The sequence below is a fragment of the Crocodylus porosus genome, unplaced genomic scaffold, assembly GCF_001723895.1.
Source record: "Crocodylus porosus isolate Cpor-Errol unplaced genomic scaffold, CroPor_comp1, whole genome shotgun sequence".
NCBI lineage: Eukaryota > Metazoa > Chordata > Crocodylia > Crocodylidae > Crocodylus > Crocodylus porosus.
The window spans coordinates 129,029,652-129,043,567 of record NW_017728931.1 but is presented as its reverse complement, the minus strand read 5'-3'; the positions used below and the strand labels follow the sequence as shown (position 1 = coordinate 129,043,567).

Here is a 13,916-nt window from a genome sequence, read left to right as displayed (position 1 = left end):
AAAAAAAAAAAAAAAACCCAGAAAAAAAAACAGGAAAAAATGGGGAAAAAAAGCCTCTGCTTACCTTAGAAGCAGGGGTGGGGGGGCTCCAGGGCCTCCTGGCAGAGCACCCCCCGCAGGCAGCACAGGACAGTGGAGGGGCAGGAGTGCTCAGGCTGGGGCTGCTGGGGCTGTCACCCTGCCCCATACTGTGTGGGTGGGGCCCCAGTCAGCCACATGGAACCTCCAACTGCCGGTGAGAGGGGCCGGCCCCGGCACGGGTCAGAGCCTCAGGTGGCTGGTGGGGGTTGTGGGGGCTGGAGGAGTGGATCGGGCCAGCAGGCGTCCCTCCCATGGTTCCCCCCTCCTCCAGCCCCCGCAACCTCTTACTCACCAGCCCTGGCGCTGGACATGTGGCCTGGCTGCCCGTGTGTTTCAGCACCAGAGGGAGGGCCAACCATAGAGATGCTGCCCTGCTTTTTTAAACATTGATTTTTTTAGACCCCTGGGTATCCAAGGGTCAAGTTTGCAGTGCAGGGAACATTTTCTTGTTCCCTCACATGCCTGGTGCCCCACCAAAAAGGGATTTGAGGGAGGGGCAAAAGACATGTGTGCGCTTATGTGGATGCAGCCATTAAATCTCTGGGATATAAATGCTTTTCATGAGCATGAAACACATTTTTCCAGCAAGAACAAGTTTAAAATTATTAACTGGGGTTTTTTTTAAAGGGCAGTTTGCAAAAAGATGGGTGTACTGATGATGATAGGGGGTATTCCTTCACCTTTCTAGGGCACTGACTTCCTTAGTGTTGGCCTAGCTCTGAAAAAACTCTGTCTCCATGGATAAGGGCTTTTCCTTATTTGACAGCTACTTGAGTCTGAGTAAAAATTATTTAAGTAAATATCCTACAAGATCATACTTCAGGAGACTGGCTAGAAATCCCACCGATTGATTAAACATAATCTAAGTCATGATGATAAGGTGCATTTTCATTGTAAATTAACTCACAGGGATGTTGTCATCAGAAATAAAATGCCTTCTGCCAAGCCAAGAATTATCAATAGCTCCTATACATTATTTCTAAGTTTACCAAAAATACTAAGATGGAGGCTGAAGTTAAAATAATGGAATAATTTAAAAAGAAGATTTTATTTTGTTTCTGGAAACTCCTTCAAATATATGTACTTCCTGTATAGCATGCATTTCTGATTTTAAGAAACATGATTTCTGTTTATTGATTAGTATTACTGCCCATGAGATTTGGATCTCTTTTCTATTTTTGATTTACAGCATTCCTAATACAGCTTCAGCTTTGATCTATCAGAGTTGCAAAAATTTCATGATAGTCTACATATTCCAAATAGTCTAAGGGTGCTTGCATATGTGATGTATGGTATAGCCCCCTTAACTGAAAAGGAGTTCAGTTTAGGGGTTTCTGTCACTGTTACAGTGAGGGCCCGATCCTTTTTGTTCTTTTCACGGAGCCTGCCTGTATCTCTCATAGCCGGGGGGTAGGCTGCCGGGGGCGCTGTATGTTCCCTGAGCTGCAGGGGGCCCTGGTCCTTCCCTCTGTGGCAGTGGTGCCCCCCAGGGATACCCAGCTGGGCTGCTAGCTGGGTGGGCTCAGGGAAGATCTGGATCAGGCTGGGTGGGTGCTGCCTCCGAGCTGGGGAAGCACCTGCCCACTGGGTGGCCCTGGAGGATACTGCAGCCATGTAAGGAAGGACCAGGGACACACCAGGCAGCTCAGGGCCCACCAGGAGCTCACCCACTGGCTATGGGTGTGGTGGGCAGGCTCCTCAAAAAAAAAAAAAAAGAAAAGGATTGGACCCCTCACTGCTTACTTTTTTTTTTTCTGGCAGAGCCTGCCTGCATGAGCTGCTGGGCTGCACAGCCCCTGACCTGTGTGGGGGACTGATCCTTCACTTCACAACGGCAGTGCCCCCTGGGGCTGCCCAGGCAGGTTGTTAGTGGGCAGGTGCTGCCACAGCTCAGAGGCAGCACCCACCAGATCCAACTGTTCCCTGAGTCTGCCCTGCTCACACAGCTCCCTGGGCATGCTTGGGAAGAGTTGGATCCAGCGGGCGCTGCCTCCAAGCTGGGTCAGCACCCACCCGCTAACACCCTGCCTGAAGGGTACCGCCACCGCAAAGGGAAGAATTGGGGCCCCCGCAACTCAGGGGCTGCGCAGCTGTCCAGTAGCTCATCCCTCAGGCACAGGAGACATGGGAAGGCTCTAAAAAGAAAAAGAAAAAAAAGGGATCGGGCCCCTTACTACTTCTGCCTTCAGCCTGCCTCTCCTGCAGCATGGGAGGGGGAAGTCGTCAAAAGGCTGCAATATTGCAAATAGCTGTGTTGCAGACTAAACAAACTCATTTAAATAGTAACAAAAACAAACCCCATGCACGTGTACAGTGTGATGCAACTGAACCACAAAAATGGGAAATTTTTATCACGTGTACAAGTGCCTGTGTTGCTTTTGCTACTGATCTATTATATAAAATCTTCTGTTTAAAGGTTTCTTTTTATATAGATCATTTGATGCACTCTAGAAATGTTGTAAGAGTCTCTCTGGTATTCTGTAATGCAGATTTGCTTACATTTAATACTTTATCCTATTACCATAGAGAGTGATAGAACATAGCATCGCAGCGTGACATTACAAGAGTTCCTCATCACAGCAGTGACTACCTTCCCTGGAATGTATGACAGAATTACAAAGCACATGCTTTTATACGGGAAAACACATTTAACAAAAGAAATTAAATTATGCTGCACTGAAGAGAGTTAACTGCTTAAAGCCATGAACAGGCTGCATCCTCCACAGACCTGATTCTTTAGGAAACTGATGCCTGATCACGCTGCTGTCCCTATTACGTTCCGGATATCAGGTGTCTGTCTATAAAAGTCCTCTAGGAATAATTATTGCCTCTTGAAGAAGAATAGGCTGCCTTTCTAAATGCTTAGACTTCTCAATTCCCAGCAAAGCCAGCATTGAGCTACTTTTGCTTCTAGCCAAATTAATCTCTGCTGTGGTCTTGATTCAGCAAGTTACTTAATTACATGACTAACTTTAAGCATGAGGTTAATCAATAAACTTCCTTGACATGGACAGCTCATATTACAATGAAAATGAGTTGAAGTAGTTTGCTGAATCAGGCTCTAAAAGAATGAAGAAGGATATTTTAAAAGAATATAGAAATGTTAAGACTTTAAAGCACATGTGATTTTTGCAGATATGTTTTATGGATCCACAGTGACTACATAATAAAAAACATAACTAGAATTCTATAGATTATCTAGTTTGGAAACTCTGACCACGATGATGTATTCCTTTCCACGAAAAGCTTATATCATGGTATTCTCTGCTGGAAGAGATGTTTTCTTCACTGCAATAGTTGTGATTAAGTGGGCATGGCGTTTTTGTGTGTCAAAGTTTTGAAAATTCCATTTACCATACCACTATTTGTCCCCATTTTTAACAGCAGTGGAAAATAGTATCAGTATTGTCAGCACTGGTGTTGACAGAGCTCATCATTTTTCACAACTGCATCATAAAAACCTTCCCTGAACTGTTAATAAATAAAATTCATTCCTTTGCTGACGACTTTCTTGTAACTTGAATGATGCATTAGCCTTCAATTAAGGAGTGAATTTCAGCTGAGTGCCTTTGAACAGGCTGAAATGGCTAATTTTAAGAGATTGCTATCAATATTTCCAACTTGAAGAGTTTATTTAGGCACTGAAAGAATTTATGAACTTCCAAGAACTGGTCATGTCCTGAGATATCACAGACATTGAAGGACTTATAGAAGATCTTGATAAGAGACGGTTGGAAGTTTTTGAATGAAATGATTTTTGCTGGAAAATTTAGGTTCAGAAACATTTTTCCCATATAAGCTTTGTCCAAGGTGTGTGTGTGTGCGTGTGTGTGTGTGTACATATACACATATATATATATTAGTTTTCATTTGAGCAAATTTAAATTAAGTATATCAGGTAGGTTCAACCTGAATTGATTAAATTGTTTTGGTCTATGGTGCTGTGGTGCCTCATGGGTCTTCTAGTTAGCGCATGCCCCCATGGCTGAACTACAGTGCCATGATACATGATGGTCTCAGTTCAAACTGAACCGTGCCATTCATCCCGGGAGTCGAATGATGCAGTGTATGAATGATGATGGAGTGGTATGGAGTAGAGATGTGAGGAAGAAGCTGGCAAGAAAATTGGATTTCTGCCAACTGGGCTCAGAATCTGGCAAGAAAAATCTGTGCAAGCCTTTGTAAAATCAGAGGTAGATAGGAGCATGGGATTTACAGATCTTCCACTCCTGGGTAGTGCAGTGCTACTTTGGGCTTCCTGTCAGCTCACTGCCTTATAAACACCTGAGAAGGTGTAAATGCTGAGAAACTGAGAAGGAAGTAAATGCTCTAAAGAGCATCAACCATATCCATGGACAAGGAAATGGCTTTTCCTTGTGGGAAAACATGCCTCAAAGAGCATGTGTCTTTCCATTCAATCACCATCCACATAGTTCATGAAACTTATATGCTGCTTCCTAATTTTCTTCCTCCCACATAGCAGCATAGAGGAAGCAAGTTTTGTGTAAGTGGACACTGGCTATAAATTAAATTTGTTATAGGAAAATGCAAAGGAAGGCACTCTAGGCAAAAAATGTTAATATATTGCATTTACTCCTAGGTTCTGAAAAAGGTTACTACCTTTAACAATAAATATGTAGGAGCCAAGAAAGATAGCAAGGTATGCAGTGGCAGTCCAAAGTGCAAGAAAGAGATAAGACTACATGAAGAAAAAACTGGAGAACAGTATAAAAAGATGATTATGTCCATATATAAATTGGTGTTTTGTCCTTAGCTTGTGTATTTCATTTAGCTTGGGTCACTGCAGAAATGGGAGAGGCCACACAGGGCAAAAAAAGCAGCAGTAGACACAGACAGGCTTCATAAAAAGAAAAGATTTAGAAAGGAGTTAGGACTTAATGCATTGCTGATATAGCAACTCTGCAATGCCGTGATTTTAGGCCCACTTGTCTCAGCAGCAAATGTGGTTGTAAAGGTATTTTTGCATAAAAATGTGAAGCATAATAAGACATATCATCAAAAAAGAAGCCCAATTATCATGGTAATAATATCCAGTTTACCGAGCCCTTTCTAAAGGAGATAGAGAGATAAGCATCATTTATCCCATCATATTAGGGACAGTGTGAGCCAGAGATATGAAGTTCCTTGTGCAAGGTAACATGGGACATGTCTATACATGTCCCTATGGTGCTTTTGTTGCTGCACTGTCACTTAGCACAGGAAGGAAGTACTAAATGGCGGCACAGTAACAGCCCATACTGCACTGTGTGCACTACGCACAATTATTTTTACCTGCTGCATTGCCATTGCAAGGCAGTACAATGAGGGAGTGCATTGCTTTGATGACATAGCTCTGGTGTCATGGTTTGTGACCATTGATGCTGTGTAGCTCATTGCTACGGTGATGTAGTATCACAGGTAGACCCTCCCACGGTTATTTAATGACAGAGCTGGGAAGAGAACCTGCTTCTCCTGAGCCATCCTAAAATACTGTACCCACTCGTCCAGTGTCTGGCCTTTGGTTAGCCCTGTTTGAGAGGACTCCTTATAAAAGAAAGTAAGGCACTCGATGGAATGTATTGACAATACCTTTAAACTGAACAACACAAATTCAGTATATGTAATGAAAAGCTAAAATGCTATACTTGTCCCTCAGGATTTTATTGAGGCAAGTCAATTTGAGGGACTCAGAAAAGGATAAAGCACATTTTACATGTATAACAACAACCTTTGCTGCTGCTTAATATGAATTAAATAAAACATATAAAATTCACCAATACACAGTTGTCTCCTAAGGCACAGATTAAACCTTCTGAGTCCAGAAGATTCATGTTGCCATAGTAAGGTATTATGAACATTTCCACACAGCATTTCTGGGTAGGGACATAATTACCTTGCAATACCCTGGACAAGTCTGCACCAGAGACAGAATTCCTAGGCCCTGAACCATAAAGTTTGCATTCAGGGCCTATCTTCAGTCCACATCTAGTTCCTGTGAAGTGTCCTGATAGTTTTAGAAGCAACCTAATCTTTTTCTCCTCTTGTGTAGCAGAGGGGAGATCACAAGGAAACTTTTCCTTTCTTCCCATTATACCTCAGTCCCCTGAGCAAGAGCCAACACCCACCTGTACTCCCTAATGTAGATGTGTAAACATAGGTAATTCTGCTTCTCTGAGTATTTGGAAATTTAAAATGGTTTTAGTCTCAATTTGTAATAAAAGAAAAAATTAAATTCCTCACAAAAGAGCTTTCCCTGGCAGGTTGCATTTCACATCTACAAAGCAAGAGGAAAACAAGATTTCCAGATGAATCTGCTAAGCATAATTTGTCTAAGTGGAAGAATACAGATCTCATCCTTGTTTGGTTCCTTCATTTTCTGCTGCATCAATCCTGGAAGTGGGTGTGGAGAGAATATAAAAATATTCAAAACTTTGGTATAGATCCTGCCTGCATGAATGATCTTTGGTCCAGGCTCAAGGATACCATCATTAAATGAAACAACCTATTGCTGCAGGTCAGGGAAATTAAGTTAATGATGAGCTTTTTCTCCAACTCCCCAAAGTCCATTATCCAAGGATTCTGCTGTCTTTTTCAGTGATTCACAGGTACCCAAAAAGGGAGAAAATATAGAAATATGTAGGATTTTACAGAGTTGCAAAGGTGGTGGGGGGGGCATGACATTTTAAAACAGATGCAATAACAGAAGGGAAAGAAGTACAGACTGATTTGAAAGTGGACTATCATGATCAAATTGGTGGGCAAGGAAAAAGACACTGCAAACCAGCAAATAAACAGATACTGATTTGAAATTGTCACATCCTTTTTAGAATCGTCACCCTCTTTCACTGCTTCTCCTTTTTACTTCACTCCACCCTTATTCAGGAAATTAGGAAAAAATTAGTTGACCTTGATTTAAACTAGTCTTATCCATGCTTTTCTATGGAAATCCAGCTCAATTATTTTTAGCAAGTCACTTAATCCTTCAGCGTCCTAGACTATGTCTACTTACTGTGGCCAGTGGCAGTACTCTCAAGCACACTGCATGCCTTCTTTTAAGCTATCGTCAAAACTGGAGTCAGGGTAGAAGGTCTGTGTGGCATCATCCTGGGTGGGTGATTGGCCCTGTCACTCAGCATAGCTAATTATCCTGTAAAAAACATACGTGAGGGCAGCTATACTGCTTCCAACATAGTAGGCAGCCCACATGGAGCACAGTAACATGCTTGTGGCCATCACTACCAGGCACACTAAGCTATGTTTACATGGCTCCAGCTTCATAACGGTATCATTTAAGTAATTGCCTTATCCTCAAAATGAGTGTCTTGTCTCATTTCTGACTCTGTGTTTATATGATTCTTGGTGCAATTGACCTTGATTTCAGATGAGGTCCCTGAATGCCACAGAAATACTGGTGGCAATGAGCAATAATAATGGGGATGATGATGATAAGAATAATAGTAATGACAGTGATAATAATAACAATGATGACTATGATTGTGATGGAAAAAGATAATTCACATAATGAATAGAATATTTTTGTTTGGCAGCCCACTGAAGGTACAAAGTCCGCATCCCATCCAATCACTGGAGAAATTCAGGTAGATATACAGTGAATATATATTGAAGTATGAAGTGTGTGCATGCATGTTTGTATTATACTGCTGTTGAATATGTTTGAATTTTAAATTAATTTTCCACAGGGATCCTCTTTTAAATGATGTAGGTCAATTGTGAAATAGCTGCAAGTCCTTGAAATGTCACCAAAGTCAATGGAATACTGTGGAGTGTAAAGCACTGCTAGATTTAGACCTTTGACTTTGAAGCGAGGGACAGAAATCACGCACAAACCAGTGTCAGTGATCAGAATTGTGTTCAAATCTGAAACACAACAGAAGTTCAGTGCACATAAACCACTTTCAAAATGGCTGAAACCCGTTTAAGGTAAACCTGGATAGAGATAGTATCAGACTTAACCGATTTAGGTTAAATGTCCCAGATCCCCTCCAGATTCAAGTTAATGCATAATCCCCTAGTATCCCAGGATGCTTTGTACCTTCCCTGCAAACCCACTCTCACAGGATGGGCAGGCTAGACTTGACCCAAGCTTTCTACTCCAGCCAAGCAGTGAGGTGTACTCTAGTGACCCGCAGCTTCTGTCCTGAGCCATTGCCAGCATGTGGCTGCATTTCCAGAATCAAAAGTGAATGTCTGTTTACTTGCTTCTCAGTTTAATCTATGCAGCTTAAACTAACCTGTGAAGATTGAATCAATTCAGACTTGGGCTTTTTAACTGTCTGTACTTAGCCTTAATATCAGTGTATTACAAGTAGCATTCAGTAGTAGCAAGGGAGTTGCTACTTCTCTCAAAAAGGCTAAAAATTTAGTTGGACTTGATTCTAATCTGTTATAGTTGGCAGCGATTGCAAATCGCCTTAGAAAATCTGACATGGTATGTGCATGCAAGCAAGCGTGGTGGTGGATTCTTAATGATACACTGCAGTATGCCATGCAGTGCTGAGTATCTGATTCTCTCTCATGTGTACTGACCTCACTGTAGGAAAGGGGGAAAAAAGAAGCTTATGAAACTCATTATGAGATGAAAGTGTAGTCAGCGCACAAAGCAATGCTGATAGTGAGAACACTTCACTTCCTGATTCCACTTGAGCAGTTGAGAGTCACCTTTGTTAAGCAGAGGATCCCACTAATTTCAATGCCGGTTGGACCTCTAAGAGGTGAGGAAACCCGTCATTCATACAGTGGGAAAGTGCAGCTGCTTCAAGGCATTGGGAAACACAGCTGAGAGAATCTGGTTCTCATCTCTTTACCCCGATCTGGTTCCTGCAGTGGATCTGAGAGCCAAAAGTCTGGAACTTAAAGTAAGTCAGTTGAAAACCAGAGGAGTAGCTGACTCTGGAAGAACATTTTGTCAGTTCTCAGCAGATGTGATACTAGGAAGCAGAAGCAATGCAAGCTGAGACAGGTGGGTTGGCTGTGCTGCTAGTGTGGACTGGAGAAAGGGACAGCAGCCCAAGAGGAAAGGGGAAATGAAAAGTGGGGCCAGTGTCTTCTACAGTTAAAAGACAGTAGTAGGTGTTAGGATGGACATTTCAGGTGTATGGGGAAAAGGAGTTTCTTTATTTGGTGGTGCAGGCACCTTCATTCTGTGCACTTCAAAACTAAATATGCCCTGAATTAAGCAGTCCTGCACTACCGATGGCATGGATTTATGTAGCCAGTGCTTATAAGTGGTTGAGTCTGTGAGTGGTGGATGCCACACCAAACTTTAGTGCCTCTGCTCTGAACTCTCTAAAGCAAGAGGTAGTAATAGAGTGATGTAACCATGATGGTTCAGGCATTATGCAAGAGGCAAGGATTTCTTTGGGTGATATCTTTTACTTGACCTGAAGGAGAATGTCTTGCATTAGAAATGTCTAACTCTGTCCTAACTATGCAGTTGTTCCAATAAAAGATATCACCCAAAGAAATCCTTGCCTAATGGAAGAATTAATGTTCTTGGTTGTGTCAGCCCTTTTCTTTGTAGGAAGCAAATATTCTTCTTAGCAGAAAGCTAAATTTGCTACTGTGCTTCCAGTTCCTCGAAAGATTAAATCATCTGCAGGAATGAGCAGCTTGTCAGCTTGGTTTTAAAAACATGTGAATAAGTGTTGTTGCATTTAACAGAAATGTATGCAAAGGCTTTCAGGGGGAAATTGAACTATTTAGCAAGGAAAGTTAAAAATAATCTTAAAGTATTTTAATGCTTCTCTAGCTTCAAGTCAACTATGACAAGCACCTTGGCAATCTTATCATCCACATTCTTCAGGCAAGAAATCTTGCTCCCCGAGACAACAATGGCTATTCTGACCCTTTTGTTAAAGTTTATCTCCTTCCAGGGAGAGGGTAAGTGTCGAGGATATTTCATATTCTATTGCTTTTAATCAGTGTTTGTTATTGCTTTGAATTACAGAATTCAAATTAATGCTACAACCCCTTTTCCCTGTATTTGGTATGACATCAAGTGACACTGCACATCTCTATTACTTTAACAAATATTGAAATTAAAGGCATGCTGCTCTTCCCAGTGAAATGCCTGTGAGTTTTGCCAATGACTTCAGTCATTTATTCTTATTTGTGTATTTTCAGAGAAATGTACATGCATGCATTAAATTTACATTCAGTTTTAGCAAAGCTCATCCACTTGCCCAGAATCTAGAGTTCTCATCAGCATCTGTCGTGAGCTAACGTTGAACTGCCTGGATTTTGTGGGTCCTCCAAGTTGTTCTGAGACTCTGTAACAGAGGATGCTGCAAGGCCAAGTTAAAGTGGCATTGCTGCTTTAGCTCAAAGTTTTGGCTTTTGTGAATTTGAAACAGAGATTTGCAATGTTTGGGGGTCAGGCTAGCTGATCTGATCAGGTCCCTCCTGACCAGCTACTATGATACTACTATGATACTATCCCATGTACATTAATTTCTCTTTGTAAGACTGACTGACTTGAATACAGGATATATGAAAAGGGAAAGCTAAGACAGGGATAGCCTGGTGGTTGGAGTCTATCATATAAGTATGTGCTTGTTGATTTTTATTTTATTTTTTTTACAGATTTTTTCACCTTTTTCAAAAATGTCGATTTCTCTGAATTATTAATATAATAACAAATACATTGTTGGTGTCCTCTCAAATGCTATTATCTCCAGCTAGATAGGTAGATATTTTAAGCAGTATGATCGTAAGAATTTTGTATTCAGTTGTCAAATTGCTTCCCTAAATACAACCTCACATTTGCAAATATATCTGTTGGCATATACATGCACTGTACTCCACATATTTTTCATTTAAGGAGACCATGTAAATGTGCTGATATACTGAGCCACCCTTACGGTTTGGTTGTTTTTTAAGGTAAACTTTTGTTGGGTGCTGCTAACACAGCTGTTTTGAAAAGTAAAAGAATCCCAAAAGATTAACCAAATTTATGTGGGCCCAGTTTAGTAAGACATTTTAGAACATGAATTAAAGTACATAACTTGTCCCCCTGAAGTCACAAATGGCCTTAAGCACCTGGCTGATTCAAGCCACAAAGCCAGGAACAGGGGCAGTTTATGGTGCAAATGTAATACGTAGCTATGGTGGCACCAGCAAATTCTGTTTTGTCTGAAAATGGAATTTTTACCAAATGTGGATCCTGCCAAGTCACAACTTTTAGTGGGTTTGGCAGGGCAATGATGGTTATGGATGTGATTGATATAGAACTAGACCCCAGGTGACCAAGCTTGAAAGTAATTTTAAATCTGGATACAAACTTTGACCAAGTTCTGGGTGTTTAAATTTGAGTTTCAGTTTGGATTCACTTCTAATTTAAACTGGGTTTATTGTTATTGTTCATAATGGGACAATCTGTTTGAATCCTTTTTAATGTAGCTGTGATAGTTAAAATGGAGATCTCCTCAAAAAGTGCATTTATTGTATTTGAATGCAAATGTATTAACTGATTTTTAATTATTAACTTCCCTTCACTATATTGCTCTTACTAATGTTCCTCTTTTCTTTAATTCTGGTATTAGAAATTATCCATTTGTTATTCACATATTCTCTCTTTCATTTTCATCTCTTCTCATTTTCTCTCACGTTGCTTCCTTTACTCTCTACTCTGTTTAATACACTGCCTCTTGACTGCAGACAAGTCATGGTTGTCCAGAATGCAAGGTAGAGTGCACAATCTTTCCATTTTATACTTGGAAGCATGTACACATCAAGTTGTGATTATTCTGTGCATGTAACTATAGATTTTCTTTGAGAACTGATAGCATATGACTCCAGCAAACAGGACTAGCTTTACTATTCACTGTCTTATGAATCTCATTTCCAGGAAGGACAGAAATAAGAAACAGAGGAAGAATGACTTTGGTTTCTTGATGTAGTTACTCTGAAATCAATAAATAAAGAAAATTCTTCTTGCAGTCGATGGAAATTTTGTTCAGTCAAGTACTGCAAAACTTGGCCTTTACTCCTTGATGTTTGCAGGAGTGATTGAGTGTGAACTTGTCATATAATATTTGTCTGAGGTTACTACAAAGAGACTGTCTGGGAAGCAGGTGCTACCTGGAACTGAGCCAGTCCTATTTTTTCTTTACAGCTATTATACACCTTGTACAAAAACCATTGAATTAAAACCAAATGGAATTCTAAATTATTGCACTAGATGGATTTAAAGCTGTCTGGCAAGAGTCCACAAATAAATGGCGATCTGAAGCAGGCACAATTGAATGGTTAGTTGTTAGAACTACCATTGCAGAGTTTTGAACAACAAAAGTAAAACACAAAATTCTGCTCTCTCTTACACCATTGTCAACACAGAGTAACTCCGTGATTGTTGAATTCAGCCTTATAACCTCACATTTACTTAAAAAGCAAAGTTTGACCAGGCCAACAGCTGGCTTTTAAAAAAAACAAATTATGTTATGGATGTGATTTGAGAAATCTCCCAGTATCTTCTGCAGTAAAAACTAAATCAAAGAATTCATTTAGCTTCTCTGCTATGGCCCTTTTACACCTTGATCATCTTATAGCCCCACAGATGCCCTTGCTGGTTTCCTGCTTGTGATGTATTTTTAAAAGGTTTTATTATTCACTTCACCATCTTTTGCTAGATGCTCCTCAAATGCTTTTTTATTTTTGGCCTACCTTATTTTGTTTTTACACGGACCTGCATCACCCTCTGCTAATCACAGTTGAGGGGGCAGATGTGATCTAGATGTAATGTATTTGCCAGGTCTTAGTGTTCAGAATTACACCGTCTCAGTCTTTGTGTGGACTTTACTAGATTTGGTCAGTTTTGTACAACACACTCAGACCTTTTTCTGCAGCACTGCAGGTACACTGCTACTCTTGCCATTGTAAATCCAGACTCTGTGGACTTCAGCGAAGCTACTTTGGATTGACACTGGTATTCAAAGCAATTAGCCCATGTCTCTGCCAGCTACACAATACTGGTACACCATCTTGAATTTAAGTGTCTCCAAAGATGGGATGCTGTGCAGCACCACAACAGGAAAACAGGAATTGGTCTTGGTCTTGCTTTTTTGGATGGTTATACAAGAAGGCCACTGCCACCTACTTTGAAGAAAATAATTATTTCCCCCAAATCAGTAGGCTGCTTGTGATCTGGGGAGGTCTAATGCATTCAGAGTCCTTGAGCCTCTGTCCTGGTTTACAGCTCCTCGACTCCCCCCACCCCTCCACCCCAAGTTAGGAAGGAAATGGTTTGCAACCATTTTTTATGGATCTGTCTGAGCTGATGAGAAAAAGACATGCATATGTGAACATAGATGTGAGGCCACAGAGAGAAATACTAGCCCAGACCTGTCATTTCCCAGCTTCCCCTGTCTACAGACATGCAGATGGCACCTGAGAAATGCCTGGGGGTGGGGAGAAGGGTTTCTAGGAGATAAGAACAGCAACTCCATTGATGTATTTTGGGTTTGTTGTTTTTTTTTTTTCCAAACCAGCATAAATATTTAAGAGTACCAGGGAACAGGATTAGTCATCCCAGCCTTTCTGCTTCCCTGAGAGGCTTAGGGTTTTTCAGCCAGTTTGGCAAATAAATTAAGATTTCAGGGTGAGTTTCTTTTAATATGCACTTGTTTGCCCTGGAATGCCATCCATCTCTTTGCACTGATACAAGAAGAAAAAGAAAAAGAACTGCTTTTTCAGAAAGACACTATTATAGTCTGGGATTGACCAAACGAATCACATTATGGACAGCTTCTGTTTTCCTCTCTGAAGCAGAAGTGGGAAGGCACTTAGCTTTATAAAACTTGGTTCCCTGCATTTTTCAG

At 40.9% G+C, this 13,916-nt stretch overlaps 1 protein-coding gene across 1 annotated transcript in view; it reads left to right on the top strand.

Annotated features, from left to right (window-relative positions):
* PCLO (piccolo presynaptic cytomatrix protein) overlaps positions 1 to 13,916 on the top strand; it is a 540,799-nt gene that overhangs the window by 411,814 nt on the left and 115,069 nt on the right. The window contains exons 14-16 of the mRNA XM_019543973.1: positions 7,629 to 7,679; positions 9,851 to 9,981; positions 11,758 to 11,784. Coding sequence (XP_019399518.1) covers positions 7,629 to 7,679; positions 9,851 to 9,981; positions 11,758 to 11,784 — 209 coding nt within the window. The remainder of the gene's footprint in view (positions 1 to 7,628; positions 7,680 to 9,850; positions 9,982 to 11,757; positions 11,785 to 13,916) is intronic.